This window comes from Aptenodytes forsteri, unplaced genomic scaffold (assembly GCF_000699145.1).
Source record: "Aptenodytes forsteri isolate BGI_AS27 unplaced genomic scaffold, ASM69914v1 Scaffold11, whole genome shotgun sequence".
NCBI lineage: Eukaryota > Metazoa > Chordata > Aves > Sphenisciformes > Spheniscidae > Aptenodytes > Aptenodytes forsteri.
In genome coordinates this window covers 2,027,377-2,049,979 of record NW_008794155.1, presented here as the reverse complement: position 1 = coordinate 2,049,979, position 22,603 = coordinate 2,027,377, and the positions used below count along the sequence as shown (strand labels likewise).

Below are 22,603 nucleotides of genomic sequence, written 5' to 3'. Positions count from 1 at the left end.
TCATGTTTTTATACTAATATATCATTACAATACAAACTTAATTCTGCTAATGTGTGTATTAGTAATTTCTAACAGTGAAATTAATCTGCAGCTTTTCCCATATGAGAACTGGTATGCAGAAGGTTGATAATGGGGAATCAAGTGACCTTAATATGCTCTACAGGAAGCACAACCGGCCCCTTGCTACTGTTAAACAGCGGTGGACAAAATGTTATGGAACGAGCTGTGGATGTAATTTATACACTGATCAGAACCTGCCAATCCTCTCATTGCAATCTCCATCAGTATTTAGTTGGGTTTTTTATGATACCTAGGTAAATCGTGTTTTACAATACAGCATAAACTCTTAATTTGCATAAACTGTACATGAAGTCACACATGGAAATAACCTCCTTGACTACCCATGCAACATCATACGTTCAGCTATCACAAATGAAAAATAGAACATAATAAGGCAGAAATGTAGCCTCGCCTCCTCAAAGGGGAGACAGTTACAAGAAGCAGAAAAAGCAGGTTGCCTTTCTTCCAGAATTCACAGAGAAGATTGAAGTAACTCAAATATTTAAGACACTTATTAGCAAGAGGCTGAAGTAGAAATATAAACCCTCCTATTATCGTACTAGGAAACACAATCTTTGTGAGAGTGGCAGGAAGGGAACTAAATTAAACTTCTTTCTAGGATGTTGTCCGCAAGCACCGTAAATGTTCATCTCTTGTTATATAAATTTATACAACACTGATCTCTGTGATAAACACATGGGCCTATCAATTTGCCACCCAAGAAACTCAGATTCCATTCTGTAAATGCTTAAATTAATTTTGTTTTTATTTAAGCAATGAGAGTAACGTCTGACAAAAGAAATCAGTAAAATGATCGCTCTTGATAATTTGCATTTAACTCACTTTTCTTAAAACCAGCTTGAACTTTTTAACATCCCATGAAAATGTAATGATTATTTGATCTGAAACATAAAAACATATAAAATGTTGTCTCTTAATTCTGCGATTGCTTTAAAAAAATTAATACTAACATTTGTCTCCTAAACCAAGGAATCTACTTAACCTTCATAGGGTTCAGCAGTATTAGTTGACTGTGAATAAAGAAATGCTGCTGTATCCTTGACATTAGGCAAAAATTAAAATCTGGTAAGAAAGATATAATACATACTTTTGACATTCGTCTAGAGCTAACACGTGTGGATGATCATCTTCGGACATTGTTATTACTGCTTCCCGGTTGAAAGCTCCTCGACGTCTCTGGTCAACGGTGTGTCTTGTGATTGAGGATGTGGTTGAACTGGTCCAATAGAGAGTGTCCCAAGCTCTATGATAAGCAAGTCCCTCCACTGACCCAACATCTGGAAGATATGGTTACAGACAGAGCAAATAAAAACTCCTTCTAACAAGATGTTTGTTTTTTTTTCCTCGAAGTTGATCCTGCAGAATCACTGAGTGGAGCTATTTCAGCCTATTGACTCTGTCAATTCTTTTACCGTTTCACCTGTTTATTTTTTTTACTGGAATCAAAGTCTTATTATTTTTTCATAAATTTAAATGAAAAACCATAGAGAGCAAGATCACTATGAATATCCCTGTACTATATTTGTCAATTCTAACACTCATTAAATTAGTATTTTTACTACAGTGTCCCCAGATAATACATTAGAAATAATAAGCATTTATTCAAGACAGCAATAATTTAGTCACAACTTCAAACATCATTTAAGCCAAGTCTTGGGCATGTTTTCATTAATTGTATTATTTAACATTATCTTTCAATGTATTTTCTAACACAGATACACATTACATTAATAAGGATCAAAGTGTCCTGTTGTTATTAACTGTATAGGCTTTTTTTAAACACCTGAAAAATACTGAAAAAAGACCAACTCTGAAGGTCTCAGCATCAATATATTGTTTTAATAAGCCACAATACCACATTCTTTCATTCTACATAAGTTACTGTGAGCTAAAACAAAAGCAAATATTAATAAGCAGCTAAAGCACATATTTAACATCCAGAAAAGATAAATTGTATCTGATTCCAATATATAAAAGTGACAGACTGTGAGAAATAGGATTAATTATTTCCTACCATTATTTTTGAATTACTACAGAAAAGTACGTTGATTACTTCACTTATTATTTTGTTAGAAACAAATAATTTTAGACCAGAAGGTTCATGCAGCTTATTAATGAGCTACAGAGGGCAAAAATCTAGAAATATAACAAGGATTACATTACGCTGGTTATTACAATTTACATTCCGCTTGCTGGAAGATGTAATTTTTACCATGCAATTCATATACACGGAACAGAAATTCCCAAAATAAGTTTGATCACACTGAAAGTGCCAACACTAAATCAAAACTTTGAGGCAAATAAATCAAAACTATGAGACAAATAATTATTTATCAGTTTTTTACATTTCTCTTTCTAAAGCATTTGGAGATCTGACTACATTTTCATGACATGTCTGTAGAGAAGTTTCAATGACTTGTCTTAAAGAAGAATAGAAAAATAAATTAGGCGACACTCCTTAAATGGAGGTAAATATATGTAAAATGGGTTTTCCTACTTATGAAGGAGAATTTATGAAAAAAGATGTGTTCAGTTCACTTAGAAGTAACTCAAAAAAGTGACTGAGTTTAACTTAAAAAATGGCATTGAAGGCAACTTGAAAATTACAAAAAAAATCTTCTGACCATTGCAAAGATGACTCTTTAGATAAGAATTCTGGTTTTCAAAAGATGAATGTGTTACAAGTATTCTTTCTTTAAATGCAATATTTAATTGCCTTATTAGTTTATTTTGAATTTTAAGCATTTAAAACATATTGAGATATCGCGAAGGTTTTATTTTTTGTTTCAGAAATCACCAACTGAAATCAAAGATAAGCAGTTCTTTCAAACGTCATGACAGAGATGTGCAAACACCTACTGAAGTATTTTAAAACCAGTTAGAACATGCCTGAACGCAGGCTTATTATCAACTCTGGTTTATGCCGTTTCTGGGTATGTCTGTTTATGCGATGAACTGCGAAAGTCAGTTGCTTCATTCTCGGGTCTTGCACCCCTGAGCCCCCACACCACATGCGTGTTACTTTATACCAGGGCAACCTTCTGGAATGAAACAACTAATTGTTGTAATGTAATGTTGAGATGTAAACCAGGTATTCTTCCGGCAAAAATTTGCTGCTCTTTCTGAAAAAATGCTCTTTTGGGAGTATAAACAAGACCACATCAGGTTTTGTTCCTTTTGCCTACAGAGACCTCCCAACCACTAAAATCTCTACACCTCAAACACACCTTAACTTTCTCCCACCATGCTTCAGGACATGCAAAAAATATCCTTGATCGTAACATCAAAATATCACTCTTAGGACTGACATACAGCCAGCAGACAATTTTAGGCAGCAAGAGCCAGAAGAAAGCCTAAAAAATAATGATAATATCTCAGAGCCAGAGAAACACAACATAGGATTTTTAAAGGAAACCTGGAATGCCCAAATCATTCTAGAGGCACCAGGCCAAGCACTGAACACATGAACCGCTCTGCTCCCTGTTCTGGGCCCAGAGATCGCTCCCAGGGGCATAAATCTGTACAGTTTAGATACGGGTTCCGATATACTTCTTGGTCACTTCTTGCAAATCTTCCACTAACTGTGAAATTAAAAGAAAACTTAGTAAGTGTGATAAATATTAAAATAAAGAGCCAGGAATACAATTCTAACTTAACCTACTAATTTCCATTAAAATTATATGCTGAATCCCAATTTACCACTGCTTACAGTTCTCTAAACTAAATACGCTCTTAGATATAATTCGGACAATGCTCTTAGATATATGGTTTAACTCTCAGGTTCCCTGTGTGGAGTCAGGAGTTGGTCTTGATGATCCTCATGGGTCCCTTCCAACTCTGGATATTCTGGGATTCTATTAAAAAATTACAGAAGATGTATTGACATTTTCTGACCAATTCTGCACTTTATTTGTAATGAACAAACCATCAGACCATTTATTGCACTATTTTTGCCTTTCATATCTGTGAATGTCAAGTGTTTCCTCATCTTCATTATGGAAGTTTTTATAAAAATGAAATCAAGTCTTTGTCTTGTGGTTAAAGATATAGCCCTTAGGAGGTGAGGATTTAACTAAGATTTGCTGCAAATCATGCTCTTCATTTGAAAGATGACTATTAGGGAAAAAAAATTAATTTCCCTCATGTAACCTCTTGAATTCCTTTCAATTTTAGCTTTGTTTCTTGTCTGAATCTGTCAAGAAATTTGAAAGCAAACTGTTTATAGAACACAGCCTAAAACTCTTCTGTAGTAGACAAAAGGCAAAGATGTTGTTCCTGCCACAGCTAGATGTGATGAACTAGAACAACTAGAATGATGAAAGTGCTCTTCAAATACAAGACGTGTAAGTTTAGTTGTAATTTCTATACTTAAGAGAAGAACTCAATTTTTCTACAGGAATGAAAGTATAGCTTCACATTCTTAAACTGGACCAACACATCATACTGCAACTCCATATCAAGGTCTGTAAATGGTGACAGAAGAAGGTTTAATTCAACATTGCTATTTATAAAATGGTAATTTCTAAATGTTTAGAAAACAAAGTAATGGAAAGTTATGCCATATATGGAGACAAAGAAACATTTAGCATACAGATTAAAAATGCATCTTCTTCTTGTTTTAATAAATTATCTAAAATGTGGAGTTTTGTAAAACCTGCCATATATACATATGTTCTGAATGGAAAAAACAAAGCAATTGATAAAACATTTTATTTAAAAGAGAACAGCAGCAACAACTTTAAAAGAATAAAGAAGCATGGAACAGAACTAAAACAAAGCAATTGATAAAACATTTTATTTAAAAGAGAACAGCAGCAACAACTTTAAAAGAAAATAAAGAAGCTAAGATAAAAAAAAACAAACCAAAAAATGCCTATCTTAATGGGAATTTCAAAGATTAAGACTTTGACTGAAAAAAAAATAAATCTGAAAATAACCCAGCCTGTGGATGATGATGGTTTCATAGACACCACAAACACAAAAATTCAGAGTAAAAAAATATGCTTTTCTTAAAAAAAAAAAATCATTCAGAGGAATTCAATTGCCTTGATGTAAGACAAGAAAAAAAGTCAGTGGTATAAGACCTAGAGAGTAGGTGCTGAAGTGATCCAAGATCTAGATAAATTCTTATAATGGAAAAATGCAACTAACTTTGTTCTTATTAGCATGTAGTATGAGCTGGACGAAGTACACTACTCAGGCAAATCTTCATTATAATAAGTTATCAGTGCTAATACAATATTTTTGGTTAGTTTATATTGTTTCTAGGTTAAAATAGACTTTTTCTTTTAGAGGTTAGCCAAGAATCCCAAAATTCATATAAATCCTTTTATCAATGATAAAGCAGGTGCCAACTGAGGACAGAAACGGACCTAGAAATGGTCATCTAGCCACTTCCAGGTGGTTCCTTAAAACTAAAACCTTCTAGCGACTTCATATTGCCAAAGACAAGACACTGGAGAAGACTCCAAAGCAACTGCATTCTACTGTTACATCATTACCAGTTTGCATTATTTTATATTTACTTATTTCATACTTCCTTAAGGAATATGCTAGAGCACTTTTTTTTTTAAGTTGATTTCTCATTAGATATTCAGTTACATTAAAATATATCAGAAATATGTACTCATCCTATCTGGTGCTACAATTGGGGGATTCAGTCCCCAAATCTACTGACAGGATGAAAACTAGCAATTTGTTTACTCTCAGCTTCATATTTTCACAGCATCCTATAATATTCTGAATTAGTAAAGCATAAAGAAACTGGAAATGAAAAGAAACACATTTGTTTCACTGACATATTGAATTAAAACACTGATAGCATTAGATGCCTACAGCACTGATTAAATTCATTCTAGCCATGAAGCAACAGTTTATGATTTTCACATGAATAGCATACTTAAATGAAAGGAACATTAATACAATATGATATTAATATACAAATACTCACATAATGCACCTGCCACTGACATTCTGAATTAAATCAGTAATGGGGTGTATAACTGATTAAATATCTACACAAGAGAATGCAACAGCTTATGATTTACAAAGGCAATGGTAGAGTGATCACATCATTACGTTGCCAAATGCTATCTATCACTTTTACTGAACTTAACGAAGATGGATTGCATCCCACAGATGAGATGCAGCCTATAAATATTGTCATGCTGATCTTCATCTGACTTTCCCAGGGAACAGACAAGCAACAAATCAATAACTGAAAAACTCAGATTAGAGCTCCCTCATTATTGCAAACACAAAATAAAAATACAAGAAGTTATAAAGTTTATATTATCCAATAGTTGTTGCCACTGACTTCTGGTTATGTATATACTATTTCTCAGTTTCATAGATTTTTATCTCCTATCTTCTACTTTTAAAATTCTCTAGAAAGTTTACAGTCAAAACTTTTCCAGTTGCATCAGTTCAACTACCTTTTTCCTTTAATTTCATATTCTTACAAACTCCTTTTCTTTAGCAAAGTTGTAAAGCAAGAACAACTGTCAACATCATAATTTTTTTTTAATACTGAAAAGCCATCAAAGTAATAAAATTGAGCATAAACAGCACTTCGAAAAGCCATCAAAGTAATAAAATTGAGCATGCACAGCACTTCAATATCAGAACCCTGGAGAAGGCTTTAATGTTCAGTACTTAACATTAAACACCCGCTTGATCTTTATTCATTCTCTGAATTGGCTTTCACAATTTACCTTTCAGAATACAGCCTGTCAATTGTTATACCAGACTGGTCACAGGAGATGATACTGCTTTCTGTCAATCTGTTTGTGTAAGTTTGTGGTGATAGATAACAGGTGGTCACCATTTGATCTGAGGTGAAAAGAATGCCTCACAAGCCATAAAGTACCTGAAGAAAAGGGTTTATAGTTCACACATCTAACTGACTGCACAATCAGAACTTTAAATAATTCTCTACCCTTCTACTTTGCTCTTCAAGGAGCCATAAAGCAGGAAGTCTTTCTGCTAAACAAAAATTCTAGGACAATAATAAGTTGTAATAAAAAAAAAAAGCAAGATGAGTTCTATTTGTCTCAAAAATTAGAGGCTGATTTAATTTCTTAATTGCTTCTGTCAGTCACATGTAAAAAGGGCCATCATATATTCTAACAGAAATATTAAATATCAAATATGGCATAAACAACTCTGAACTGTAATAACCAATTATTTCATTGTCCTATTTAGCCTAAGAATATTATTTTATTTTACAGCACAAGTAAAGTTTGCTAAAATTGTATCATAAATCAGCAAACATCTGTATCATTTTTCTGTATCTCCAAAATATAAAACCATGCTATATGCTATTACACAATAAAGATTATTAAATGTAGTAAGATAGTATAAACAAAGGCTTTGGGTTCTTCGAATGAACATTTGTAGGGAATGATCTAGAGGGAAATAAAATCATTTTAGAATCTAGAAAAAAAAAAACCACTTTTGTTTTTGTAGAAAGCATAATACTGAAATCTCACATCTTCCAAAACATTTGGTGTCTTCCTAATGGCAATTAAAAATTCAGTCTATGTGCAAATAAAAATGAAAACACAAACACTGGATAATTGCTCAAGAAACACTTCTAATACATTCAGCAAAAAGAAACCAGCAGGTAAATATGTTTCTGGATTTACAACATTGCTTTAGTCTACGTCAATGAAAATATATAAAACATTGTATGTAAACTGTATCTGTGAAATAAGTTCAGTGTGAAGGAAAGACAGGCAGATGCCTAAGTAGTAGGATATTTATAGTCCACCAGTGAACTTACGAAAGTCTATACAAAACACCTGATGAGACTATTCAGTGTAGGAAACATCAACATTTGGCATGAAAAAGACCATGATCCTAACCTGTAGTTGATGACTTTAATCATACTTATATGAACTAACCAACCAGCTGAATAGTATATGATAGATGGATGATATTTCTGCACAATGAAGTGCATTAGATATTGTTTCAATGTACTAGTGGTACCACACTGGTAAAGCCCAGTTTGGAGCTAGACGAGGCATGTCTGCACCTTTGGGCAAAGCTGGACCTTTGAGAGCAGGTGACCTATCAACACTTGGTGAATCCCTGCACGCTCGCTAATACGAGGTTATAACTTATGGAGTGCCGATGATGTAAACAGGACAGATATACCAGAAGGAAAAGCTGATCCTGAAAGGATCAATCAGCAAGTTGTACAGTGTTTCTGCAACATTTTGTTTGTTTGTTTTTAATTTCATTATGAAGACTGACAGAAATGTTATTCACTCTTACAAACATATTCAGTTATTCAGGCAGAGCTCTGTAAAAGTTTTATGCCAAGAAAGAGATAATTAATAGCAGCATTTCAAATTTTAGATTTTTTTTTTTTTTTTTGGTCCCCTATCAGCACTGGTGGTTTTTCTACATTTCAGTATATAGTTCAGATTACTTCTGGATCAAACGGATGAGCTCAGAAACTCACAATGAGAGAACAGAAACAACGCCACTAAGTTCTTGTTCATTTTTACCTGAATATACATGGAACAAGTAATCAACTCTTCAAAATGAGGAAAAAAGTGACTTTGAAAACAGTAAGCTTGTTCCAGAACTATGCTTATATATGCATAAATGCTGGGTTTCTTTTTGGCTCCTGGTTAACAGCATTTAAAAAACACACTAGTCAAGCCACAGTAGATAGTATCATCATAATTTGACATGATAATCAGCTTTTAAAAACCAAGTCTGGTTTATGTTACTAAATACAACAATTACGTATTTAATTCTATGTCTACATTCTTGTGAACCATAATATTTCTTCAAAGAATGATTTAGCACTTTTATCATGAGGGAAAAAATAACCAACAAATTTTATGAGGAAATCTACATCTACCTCCAGTTATCTTTTTCCCCAACACTGGATATAGCCCTTCCATAGCTGTTCCCTGACAGCTCACTGAAGAAAACCATACCAATAGAAATGTAAATCTGCAATATTCTGTCCTCTACTATCCTAGACGTAACTTACTCCTTGATTAGGTTTAAGGAGTGTCTTGGGGTCAGTGGGGAACAGTGTAACGAAGGAATAATGATACATCATATAATTAAGGAAATATAGGGAACTCAACAAATGAGAAAAACAATAGTATTTTGTATAACTGTAAACTGTAACCCTCCCAGTATAGTTCAAAATATCATTACTAGTTAGCAAGTGTTATAATCTCGTAAATTCAAAATAGTTAAAAGTATCCATGTAAAAGAGGCTTTAAAAGCAGAAAGACTTTTAGAATGGAAAGCTAACATAGAGAGATGGAAGTGTTTCATTAAGTCTTAAAAAATCTGAACAATTGTCATGGAAGAAATGTTTTTCCTAATTACAAGAGCCCACATTATCTTTTTATGCCTTACAGTAGACTCAAAAAAAAAATTACTACTCAGCCTTACCACCTTTAAATCAATAAAAATTACCATTACCATTAGAGTGCCTACCCTAAGACTAAATAAGTCTTCTAATGAATACATGTAATCACACATTTTTCTTGTTATTGTTGAAGTAAAACCAAACAGTATAGAGATATTAGAAACATTAATGGCAGAATAGCCTAATAACCTATTAATAGTTGCTGGATCACATTACTCTTTAGAAGAAAACAAAGGAGAAATGTGAAGAGATTTTCCTCTGTATAGCTTTTTCCTGACAATTCACCAAATATAGTTTTGCATTTTATGCAACTAAGCCACAGCTGCTGATGTAAAAATTTACATCAGCAAATATTTACATCAATAAAAATTTAAGGGCACGTGGAAAGTTGAAGCAGTCACAAACAATATTAATTTTTCGTGAATAATCTCAAGTTTAATAGGCAGAAGCACCTTTCCTCAATACTGAGCTTGGGAATGCTCGGGACATACTGAACTGAAAGGTCAGTGTATGTCAGCTCCCGTCATGAATACATTTCGGAGTTTCAAACCAGGAACAGCGAAACAAAGCATGAAATGTGCAGAAATACATTTTTCTAGAATAACAACTGCTTAATATAAAGTTAGTAAACTTCATCCACCTATAGTAACAGTTATTTACTGAACAGCTCATAAACTTCACCCATTAATCATAATATTCAGCCACATCCAGAAACAAAATACAGTGATAAACCAGACACTTTGGTTTTCACTCACAAGGCAGCAGTTGTAATGGTAAGTTTTAGTTTTTACTACTTAAATGTCCTAGACTTAACAATAGCCTCTGACTTTCCCTCCTTTAAAAAGTGAAAATCACTGGACCTATATTCCAACATATACAATTATAATGAATCCATTTCATTTATGAAATGAAAAGCAACAATATTAATGTATTTATTTTTAACAGAATAAAAAATTCTTTCCTGGAGAGGAAAGCTCCAAAACTAAAGGGACCTCATACAATGTACCAAACTTAATGCTAAGAGAAATGGGAACATAAATGCCTTTTAGACAGTTAAATTGGACCCATTTAGTTAGAAAGAATAGTAGCACACATTGGAACACCTTTAAAAGATTCAGACTGTAAAAAGCCTCACAATACATCACAGGATGTGACACTTTATGTTAGCAGTGAAAAGATTTTTGCCTTCTGTAGACACTAGCGCCTGAAGTTCAAAACAGAAGAAGCGGGTTTTTTTTCACATAACGCTTACTTTTGTGCTGTGAAAGACGTTACATTGGCAAAATGTCTCAGTGCCATTGTTTACACAGTTAGGAAAAAAAACAGCTCATTGAGAGTATCTCATCTTAATACTTTTCCCTCTTTCTCATTTGCTTTCTTTTGCCTTTCCTCCCCCTTTTTTTCCTCTCCTCTCTCTTCTTTAGTTTCTAACTTCTTCATGGCTCTTCTTTCTAGTGTTGTACCACTACATTAAACCTACTTGAACGCTGCACTGTTTTTCTACAGATATACTGAGGCAGGCTTTGGTTAATGAATATATTACCTCAAACTTCTACCTATGATAAAAAAAAGGATTCTCCACTATTAGCTTAGAAACTGAGACTTCGTTTAAAAAAAAAAAGCCCTTCTTGCATAAAAATAAGCTTTGAAACAAATTAGGAAAACCAAAAGCAGTCTCCAGAAATGCTATGAGGCAGCTTCTTGTTTCCCACTGCAAATCAGTCATTAACTACCATGTCATCCACTGTCTAAAGCTAATCTTAATTTGCATTTTTACTGGGATGGAAGATAGCTCACACAGATGGTTTAAGATGGTCTTCTCTCTGTTCTCGGTTGATAGAAATTTTAGACTTTTTCAGAGCTGCTGATCCACAATGTCATGTTCACCAGGGAAGGAAGAAGGAAAACAGACGCTCCTCTGGCACTCTGCTTCTAGTCAGGCAGAGAAGGAAGGATGTCGAAGTAAAGAAGAGAAGTTTAGCAGATGGTTTGCGGATTAGGGTTTAATCTTGGATATTATAGAAGAAAAAAAAACATTAGTTTATCCCATCCAATATAATGTATTTTTTGCTTAATGGGACAATCCACAGTGGTAATCATCTTATGCATAATAGGAAACAAAAAGTTTAGCATACTGGTCTTCATGATTTTAATTTAATTAAGGTTCTCATTAGTTGTTTGCTCCATTAAAACCACAAAGAATCTACTTTGTGAATAATATACTATCTTTCACTGACTTTCTCTGGGTCAAACTGAGACCTTTAATTCCATGTAGAAGAAATCTCTATTCAGATCATAACATCATTAAAAATAAAGTCATAGAATCATAGAATAGAATAGTTTGGGTTGGACGGGACCTCTAAAGGTCATCTAGTCCAACCCCCCTGCCCTGGGCAGGGACATCTTCAACTACATCAGGTTGCTCACAGCCCCCTCCAACCTGACCTGGAATGTTGCCAGGGATGGGGCATCCACCACCTCTCTGGGCAACCTGGGCCAGGGTTTCACCACCCTCAGCGTAACAAATTTCTTCCTTCTATCTAGTCTGAATCTACCCCTCTTTAGTTTCAAGCCATTCCCCCTTGGCCTGTCGCAACAGGCCCTACTCAAAAGTTTGCTGCCAGTTTTTTAGAAGCCCCCTTGAAGTACTGATAGGCTGCAAGAAGGTCTCCCCGAAGCCTTCTCTTCTCTAGGCTGAACAACCCCAACTCTCTCAGCCTTTCTTCATAGGAAGGTCAACTTGCCATTCATCAGTTGACAAAACAAACAACAGTCAATGTGAGATGAGATGTGGTATGAGAGGGGATAAGCATATAATATTAAAAATCTCATATATCAAATAGATGCTTGCTTCTCTTCAAAAATTTTCATTTTCAGTCATTTCAATCTACTTTAAAATTACTTGCAGATGGAAGATAGGTCTACTTAGATCTATAAAGATTTATAGTACTTCATATATGTTTATCAGAGTGCCTTTGAAATGGCTTCCAGTTTGAATACTACAGAAACTGATTCAGAAGTTTGAAATAATAGTGTTCTGTCTAGAAGTGATTAACGACAAAGAAATGATTAACGACAAAGAAAATAAGAGTAAATTTCTCCCCTGGGCTCCCTCTGAGAGGAGAATGGACCCTGTTGTTCCAAACGAAACTGATAACCTATGGCAATTCTGAACAGGTCAAAAATCAAAAATTTGATTTCCAAATACCTCCTTACATAACTCTGTGCCTTTAACTGCTACTGATTTCTGTTCTTTCTTTCTGTATACTGCTCCATTACCTCAATTTAACCTAGGTTTTCAGTAACAGATTCTCCCAGAGAGACCGGCAACAGAAGGTCTACTTCTGATAGGGCTGAACAGAAGTTGTAAAGGTTATTCAGAGATGGCCACCCCAATATATTGATTTAAACTCAGTGTCACTTCCATGTAAATGTTACCTTTTCTACCTCCTTTTGTATTTAATGCCTTCTTTCAATTTTCTACAAAGCCTACAGTCCATCGGGGGCTAAAATTAAATGAAAAACAACTTCCAAAGTGTATGTAATCTCTCTGGATCTTGTCTAGAATACCAAGTTAGGATTTAACTTGTCGAGGCACTGGTTCTCACACTCTAAAGCTCCAGAAAGCTTATGTGAAATGAAAAACTACTCCTTTTTACAGAGTGAACCCAGCACGATTCTGGAAGAACAGAGAAAGTGTGTGTGTGTATATATATATATATATATATATCTATCTATCTCTCAAAAATTTTCCAAATAGAATCCCTGTGACTGTTTTCTTTTACAAAGAACCACCATTGACAATGAGAAATAGGAACGTCATCAAGGTTCTCAAACATTTTGCCTTAACAGGTTCATGAAGCTTTTACAACACAACAGGACACAAAAGTACACATATGTATAGCTAGCTTAGGCTACAGGTTAGAAGCAGAAGCAGTCTAACCTGTGTAAAGTGAACCGCAAGGCTGACCTTTACAAATAAAAAGTGGAAAGTTAAAAAGAAATTAGCAAGTAGGTGAGACCACACAGGAAGTACCTACTCATTCCTTCATAGTCATACTTCTCAAAGTGTGTACTTAAAGCAAGAATGACAATAAAATACAACCTCTTACACTCTTCTTCGAAGGAAAGACTGAGATCAAAACACATGATATAGATGGCAGTCATGTCACAACATTTAAAATAGGTATTGCTGCATCGATAAGTGAATTTTAAAAACGTCTGCAGACTGAACTGTACATGATGCTATAGCAATAATATCATGAGCGATACTGAATGAGTAGATACTTCATCACCTAAAAGAATATTTGTGGGAAATCGCAGCCAAGAACAAGGTAAATTTTTAAAAATTGGCAATCAAGAAAGGTTAACCCCATAAAGTTACTTATAAAAATATGAAAGAAAAAGTCCCTACTGACTGACCGAAGGAAATAATGCTCATTTTGTCAGTAGAATTCATAAGAATTCAGAGACAAGAAGGAATCCATTCCAAAAACCTACGCTGCACAAAAAATAAAGGTGTTAGGGTATGGCATACTATGCACATGCTACACTGGTTTTTTGTTGTTGTTATTGTCTCTTCCTGCTGAAGACCGAACCCTATCAGGTACTGGGTTCTCGGTGAGTTTTGAATCTGTTTTCAGTGAACTGGAACAAGTTAGATAAAGTTGTTTATATGCTGTAAATCTACTTTCCCTGAGACGAAAATGTGTTGGCTAATGGGTTGTTTATGAGTTGCAAATCTGTTCAGTGAGGTGAAAATTTGTCAGATAATGGGTTGTTTATGAATTCTAAATCAATATTCACTGAGTCGGAACTATGTTAGATAATAGCTTGCGTATGGGTTGTAAATCTGTTTTCAGAGAACTGGAAACATGTTAGATAATGGGTTGTTTCTGGGTAGTAAATCTGTTCTCAGTGAGCTAAAAACATATTAGATAATGGGTTGCTTCCAGAGTTGTAAATCTCCTTTAGTGAACTGGAAACCTGTTTAATAAAGGGCTCTTTATATATCTTAACTCTGTTTTTAGTGTGCAGAAAAGTTGAATAATGTGTTAGATTTGAGTGGCATATCTGATTTCAGTGAGGTAGAAATCCATCAGCTAATGGATTCTTTATGAGCAGATCTACATTCAGTGAACTAAAAATCAGGGACAATAGTATCTTGTATATAATGTACTCTATTTTCACTATCTGAGTCAAATACTGAGTAAAGGTTTGCATGATTTGTAGACTTCAACTTAATGAGGTAGAAAGGGGTTGTAGCATTGTTAGAACCGCATTAGGTATTTCCAATGTGGTTTTGAATCTCTTCCTAATAAAGTAAAGCTTGCTACAGATGCGTACTAATAATTTTGGAGGAAAAAGATAGCAAAATGAATGCCAAAGATGTTATTTTTTAATCCTGAAATGAAACATTACTACTAAAATCTCTCAGCTGGATTCCATTTAATAATGTCTGTGTAATCACATATAGTTCACATGGAAATCAGAAAATTTTAGACTTTTACGTCTTCCAGTGAATGGAATCACTGGTGTCAACTAGTCCCCGTCCTACTACTGCTTTTTCCTTTATAGGTATCACTGTTGGTCAAATATTTCCACTATATCAAGCAGCCTCATGAACTGTTTCCTGTTTATAGTGAGAGAAAATCATGTGCAGACTGTGGAAAGGAAGGATATGTAGTACAAAATTACCAGTTTAAAATGAATGACTCAACAAAAAGAAAAGGGATTTAAAACACAGGAAGGAGAACAATAAACTAACATATACTAGGATGCGATATCCCTTCTCATTTACAATGAAAAAAAACCCAACTGAAGCGTTTCTAGAAAACAAACACCATTGTTCACAAACGCATCCCAAGCATAAAGAGTATATTTTTTGCAAGGATAGAAAATTTCATCTGACATTCAATTATTCAGAGTGCTGACTCTGCTAATGAAAAATGAAATCGGGCATATTAAGATTACAAGTAGAAACACTTCCTACAATTTCTTAAAAGTATAATTCTCAACTATGCTTTATGGAATATCTTTAGCTCTCATACAACAACCTATTATAAAGTAATGAGAAATACTTTATTGTTCTTTTAAAAAACCAATTTGTATCTGCATTGGTGCTTCACCAGTATCTCTTTCTCCTCTTTGTCTGTCTTAAACGTAAAAATTTCCAGTGGCTTTTCATGAAATATTTTTAATATCTTCCTATAAAACCAGGGTTAAAATAGTGCTTTTATGTCACCACTTCACATTTCTGCGAGCTGTTTGTGTCTCTTGTACAGCTGACATCAACTCTGAAGCCCTAGGTTTTAATGCTTTCCTGGGAGTAATGAGAACATCCTGACAACATTGCTTAGTTTGTCTTTACCATATCTTAATACAGATATCATTAATTCCTCTAAAATATGCACACATAAAGTAAAAATGGCCTTGTATTATATTCGGAAAATGCTTTTCCATTCATTAGTGTCAACAGTTTTCATGACCACGAATACCTTCCCAGAACCACATGGCAGAGGGACATAATGATACAATTATGCAATGTTAGTTGTAGAATAATATTTAGTCAGTTTGCAGCTGTTTAACTTCTTTCTTTTCTAAAAATACTTCCATTAATATCCAACAGCAATGGGCGATCACATCAAATGTACTTCCATTTTTCCTAATCGCTTTCTTTGGTCTTGTTATTAAACTGTTTGACCCAAACAAATAGCTAAATGTAGCAATGCCATAGGCTACACAATGTACGACATTCAGATGAGAATTATCCACAACATAAGGAGCAAAAACTATACAACGCTTCAGACATTTTGGAAAACGGTTACCAAAATGAACTGCAGCCTCCAAAAAAACCAGACAGTACTCAAAAATGACAAGGAAGAAAAGAAACGCAGTAAATATATGCATCTGATAACTGACTACAGGTGAATGAGGTTTATTGCATATTTTAGAACAATTAAATTGTAACAGAAATGAAAGACAGCAGACTTTTTAGAATTTAGACTTTTGTAGCATGGATTTTTGGATGTTTAGCATTAAAGATATATTTCTTACACATCCGCATTCAGATTTTCCTTGAATTCTAATTTGACCATGGCAAACCATGATAACTTTTTACGTACACCTTGTATGAAAGTTACGTTAGACTTTGTTGATAAAGATTTCAGTGCCAGATCCTCATGAGATTTTACTGAGGCCTCAGCTGCAAAATATATTTTGTGGTTCTCTGTCTTGTCCTGAAGACTTTGGCGATGATATCGGCGTCAATTCCTTGATAGCAGTGTCAGGCTTCAAGTATTCAGAGGCTAAAAAAATGTCAAGTTTCATACAAGTCCTCCTGCTAGTGTGGTGAATGAAGGCATAGTAAACATGCAAAGTTACTGAGTAAGCCCCTGCTAAAACCAGACAATTTTGTAGGTTGGAATTTGCCTGCGATTATCACTGAGCACAAGTCACTTTTCTTGGGCTCACTACAAGAAAGGTGAGTCAACTGGACACACTGACCAGGGTCCTAGTATTTTATACTGAGGAATGGCTATGTCAGTGGAGGTATCTTACAGTACTTCACCCCCACTACATAGAAAAATAAACAACCAAGAGGTTCATGGGGTAAGGGGACTTCTTTCATTTCCAGGCATTACACAATGAGGTTTTGTTTCAACGGTAAAGCTCCTTAAAATCACAGTAATACAAATTAAGCATCGTCATTATCACTTCTGTTTTCTAGTAATATGCTTCACACATCATAAGATTGTTATGAAATAAATTATTTTGAAGTTGTAATTCTAAAGATAATGTTTAAATGTATCTATAGGGATAAATTACAATAATTGTGTTACATAAGTATGGTAAAACTTTATTGACATTTTTTACTCTATAAAGTCAAGTGATTATCAACTTTTCACTTAATAAAGTTTATTGAAATAAAATATGTATTTTGGGAAATAATTTTTTTACTTACTTTCAATTAGCACTTTTCTGCCAGCCCAGTTGTCTTTAATAACTTGTATATTTCCAAAGTGTGCGTCACTGAAGAATATGCGATTCGTACCTCTTCCTTTCAGACTGTAGTCAAAAGCAAGAGCTATCACATTTTTGAAGTAATCTGGATTTTCATATGGCCTTACTGGTGAATTTAAGTTGGTTTCATCTGAAAGATGTATACTTTGTAATATTGTCCTTCCTGAGTACAACAGGTAACCTTCGTGTCTCAGGCAAGTAATTCCATCTTCTGCAAGATAGCCATGTGCACAAGCACATGTTCTCTGTGCATTTCCCCGATAAAGGCAAAGTTGATGACATCCACCATTATTCTTGGCACAAACGTTAGTACCTGTAAAAGAAGGGGGAAAAAAAAAAAATCTATCTTTTATAATATTACACTTAGCTAACAAATCAAAACGTAATTTTATGTATTCTAAGAATTCTTCTCTTAAAACTGTTTCTGCAATATTCACAAGTAAAAAAAAGGCCGAAATAGTAAAGAACGTAACTAACCACAACCTAAAGACAATTTTAAAGGATACAATTAATCAGCAAATATAATTAATGTCCTTTCTAATTCACAAGAGTATATATTTTATTAATAGAAAACATCAAAATGGGTTATTCCTCCATAATCAGCTGAAGACTTAGAGACTGTTTCAAGTTGTTTCAAGTGCTTTGAAAAAAATTTTTTTTTTTTTAAAACACCTGTTACTGGCAAAAAGTCAAATTTAGATACCACCAGAGTACAGTACTGCTTTTAGACAATTTCTATCAAAATGAAAACATATATATTGACAGGTACAAAACTGTGTCAATCCAGTTCCCTGTTTTTAATAAAGACATTTCCTAACGTTTTGGTCTAATTTCCCTTAAAACCTGACTTCAAAAACTTACTCCCTGACAAATGCATACCATTAAGAAATCATTGTCAAATTAGTAACTTCAATGACTTAAACTACACTTGTTACAAGCAATATTTAAAATTACAGTAATTGTCAATAATTAGGAGCTATTTTCCTTTGTCTTTTTAGATAATTTAATTCCTGTTTCTGACAGCACTTTCCATGTAACAACTCAGCTCTTTCAATATAGTCATTTTCCCATTTCTGAAAATTTTCCACATAGTGAAGGAGAAGAAAACATTTTAAATAGACTGTTTTCAGGTAGAAAACCATAGTAATTGTTGGGGAATATGTAGTGTCTGAATGTACTGTTGATTGTATTTTCTAACTTCTACATTTCAACCTGAAGATACTTTTAAGAAAAAATAATGGGGGATGAGAGTTAACTTGCTCTTCAAATTAGAAACGTTGAATTTCGTGTTCCTAGGCAAAGTTACATGAGACATATTCCTCTATAGTTATGTAATTACATTTTTACATTTGGTTTGCTTTAAAGCTTCTTTTAAAGTTTTATTAGGCTAGAAAAGTTAATATCTGTTTGGAAGGATGAGAGGTTGAGAAAGGAAAATATATGAAAAAGATACTCAAGCTACTAAAATCTCTCTTTGAAACTTCAATGCTTCCACAATTCACCAGCTGTAAATATCTTTTAAAATGGCCGATTCTGAAATTAGTGTAGTTAGGACATATCCTTGCACACACGTAAAATAGCACTGAAGGATAGGAATCTGCTTGCGAATAGCACTGCAGGACTGGCTCATCAGAAAGGGTAAAACAGGTGTTTGAAAAAAAAGCATTAATCACAATCAGCACAGGTTGTTGTTTTGTTTTTTGGGGTTCTTTTCTGTTTTGTTTGGGGGTTTTGTTTGTTTGTTTTAATAATAGAAGGTCAGGAAGCTAGTTAATTACTTTTTTTTTAGATAGCATTAACTACCTCTAGATCAATGAACTTAAAAAATATATATAATAGTGTGATATAGAAAAACATTCCAAAAACATTTTTCACCTGTTTTTTCCCTTTTGTCCTCCTGGCTCACTGACAGCCCCTCCCAAAGACATTAACCATTTGTACCCTAGTAAAATTTGAAATATGTATTAAAAAATCATTCAGTTATGTTTTTCAAACTAACAAAAAAAGATTTTTAGCCTCAGTAACCGTTTCTCTTATTCCTAATGCGATCAAGTCTTTAAAGCTATCAATAAAGATCATTACATGTAAAGAAGCATTTTTTTTTATCCAATTGTTCTATTTTCCTAAGACTATAATATAAAGCAGCCCTTCCAAGCAAGCAGACATTAACTATTTCTAGCCTAGTTAAAAGAAACGATAAATTTTTGTGTGGATTTTATTTTTATCCACAAAATATGATGCCCACAGTACTCTGAAATTACATGCAGAAATTCATAAAATTAGTATGCATATGTTTGCAAAGTAATTTTTTTCAAAACTATTTAAAATTCCCAGGGAAAAAAGACCAAAAAGACAGTTTTTCTTATTGATTGTTAAATATGTTTTCTTTCAAAATGCAGATTTATTTTACATGTCATATTTAATGCAGTTATTTAGGAAAGATGTATATAAAAGAAACAGGATCTTCGGGTATGTAATGCTGTGATTAAAGCAACTTTTGAGAGCCACCAACAACAGAGACATATTTGTATTAAAAGTTTATCTTGTATTACAGTAACATTTTCTTTCTCTCTTTGCAAATAAATTTATAGAAAGTTTATTTTCTGGATTGCCTGGTAGCAGTTTGTTCTGAGGAAATTATCATTTTTTGCAGACTGGTAACCACCTTTGCTCACTGAAACAAGTTTTTCAAGGTCTCTTCAAAACCAGAATTTTAGGAGGAAAAAGATAGCTAAAAGCAAGATTATTCTTAGTTGGGTTGTGGAAAATAAAATTTAACCATCAATACCATAGATCACCGAGAGTATATGATAACTTTTGTCTCTTGAATTCGCTAAACAAATTGAATATAAAGGAAATCTGATTATTTACAAGGTCTCTTCCCACACAAAAAAACCTAGGACTCAAAACCAAGTAATTTCAGGAAATAAATATTTGAGACACAGAGGCTGGGAATTTCTAGCTGTGGAAAAAAATTCTAGTTTGCTTTCCAATAGACATCTGAGACTGTCTGAGATTACTGCTTTTTAAAGGACAGTTCAAGGTCCCCCTTGCATTCCTAATTTTTTTTTTTGCTTTTTAAAAAAAAAAAGCCAACCAAAAACCACCAAACCTGGAATGATTGGAAGTGTTTGATCTTAGATTTTCTCCTTAAAACACTCAGAAAAATTTTAGTGGAATTTGTACTATATGTTTTCTTTGGTACATTAATTTTAGCTTAAAAAAAAAATACTTCAGGAGTAAAAAGTGGAGATAAAATACGTGATTACTTAACTTTTGGTATGCTTTAATATACATAAAAAGTAGCAGGTGATATTAAAACAATTAATAGCATCCTTAAGAACAGCCAACCTTTCTCTCGTGCTCTATTAAAGACTTTCACTTCCTTCAGGTTTATTCCAAGGCCAGTCCTCATGGTCACAGCATCCGTGGCCTCATTCTTGTGGCCTCTTCTAATAGAGCCATTTGCATGTGCTCTGCCAAAAAAGTTGAAGATGTCTCATCAACAATCCTCAACTAATTCACACCAAACAAAGGACTGAAGGGCAGCGGAGAGTTCACCTAACAGAAGGTGAAGAAACCTGTTCTCATCTATGACACTGATATGCTTTAGCTTTCAGCATCAGAAATGCCCTTTCTTTGGAAATTGCATAGCTTTCTGCAATCCATTCTGTGACCTTGCTAAGGAATGGCTAATCCTACAAAGGTGAAGCACCTGGCACTGAAATAACATTTTGAGACTCAAATACTTATGAAAAATAAATTACCTGTCAGACCAGTAGATGTAAGCTCCAAACACCGCGACTGAAAACATATCCACATTGCTCCCTGACAGCACAATCTCCCGATTCCCTCCACTCTCAAGGTCAATTCTTTCTATCTTGTCGGTACGAGCATCACACCAATATAATCTATTTTCCTAAAGATTAATTTTAAAGGAAACATCAACAGTCTTGTCCAAGTATTTAATTAAGAATTATTAAGATTACATCAAAGTGGAAGACCAGCTGGCTTTAATGAAACATAACAAATACTGTACATTTTAACACATACTGGAAGACAGAGGAACTAACCTCATAGTCGATGGAAATCCCATTAGGCCACGCAATCCCCAGGCTCACAAGCACAACCTTCTCAGACCCATCTAAGTGTGCCTTGCCTATGCAAGGAGTCTGTCCCCACTCTGTCCAAAATAAATACCTAAAATGTTGTAGAAATTACCAATTAAAATTTAGCATCAAAATAAGAGTTGAAAATATGTAATACTGTACTTCAATTGCAAACAAAATGCACCATTACCATTAAATAGGTATTTAAAAAACATAAGGCTCATGTCTCTAAATAATCTTAAGAGATTAAATGTATCATAATAGTTGTTTCACAGAACACTTTGTTGAGAGATTTTTTGCAAATGATATATATGAAGTAATTCTTAAAACTGTATCCGATCAGTAAATATACAATTCTGTTCCTTAAAGAATTCAGCTTTGTGCTTGGAAAACTAAAAGCAAATTAGAAAAAAAAATTACTGGAACAGAAGAAGCTCTCGCATCTAATTACTAACAAATGTTATGATAATACAAGAGATGTACGTCTAACTTAAAAAATGTTTTAAATATGAAGCAGCAAAGAGCACTGTGGGAAATGGTAGAGCAAAGGGATTTTATTTGGGAAGAAGAGATTTTTCCTATTCTCCCTAACGCTCATGGGAAGAATCTGCATCTTACTTATCTAATTTTATATTACTGTATACTTACCGGCACAGTAACATCACTATTTTGGGATAAGATGCTAGGTCAAACTTCTGCCTTGACCTCCTACTTCTCAATCTGTTGCTTTAGGTACAGCAAAATGAGGCCAGCTAATCTACACAGAGCACTTCCTTTACTGAACAGTAACCTATGGAACAGCTTTCAGTAAATGGCTATGTGTCTACAAATAGATATATGTATGTATAAATATTTGTGTTAAAATACATTATAAACACACACACACAAATATATATATATATTCTGAGCAAGAAATCTCTAAGATAACATAATTGTGGTCTAGCCTATTACTAATCGCCTGAAGAGAAGCATTTTCATCAAATATTCA

At 33.9% G+C, this 22,603-nt stretch overlaps 1 protein-coding gene across 1 annotated transcript in view; it reads right to left on the bottom strand.

Moving 5' to 3' along the window:
• LRP1B (LDL receptor related protein 1B) overlaps positions 1-22,603 on the bottom strand; it is a 676,318-nt gene that overhangs the window by 173,606 nt on the left and 480,109 nt on the right. Inside the window, exons 40-44 of the mRNA XM_019472156.1 lie at positions 21,580-21,706; positions 21,274-21,425; positions 20,858-20,982; positions 17,448-17,819; positions 1,169-1,358 (exon numbers count right to left, since the gene is read on the bottom strand). Of these exons, the coding sequence (XP_019327701.1) occupies positions 1,169-1,358; positions 17,448-17,819; positions 20,858-20,982; positions 21,274-21,425; positions 21,580-21,706 (966 nt within the window). The remainder of the gene's footprint in view (positions 1-1,168; positions 1,359-17,447; positions 17,820-20,857; positions 20,983-21,273; positions 21,426-21,579; positions 21,707-22,603) is intronic.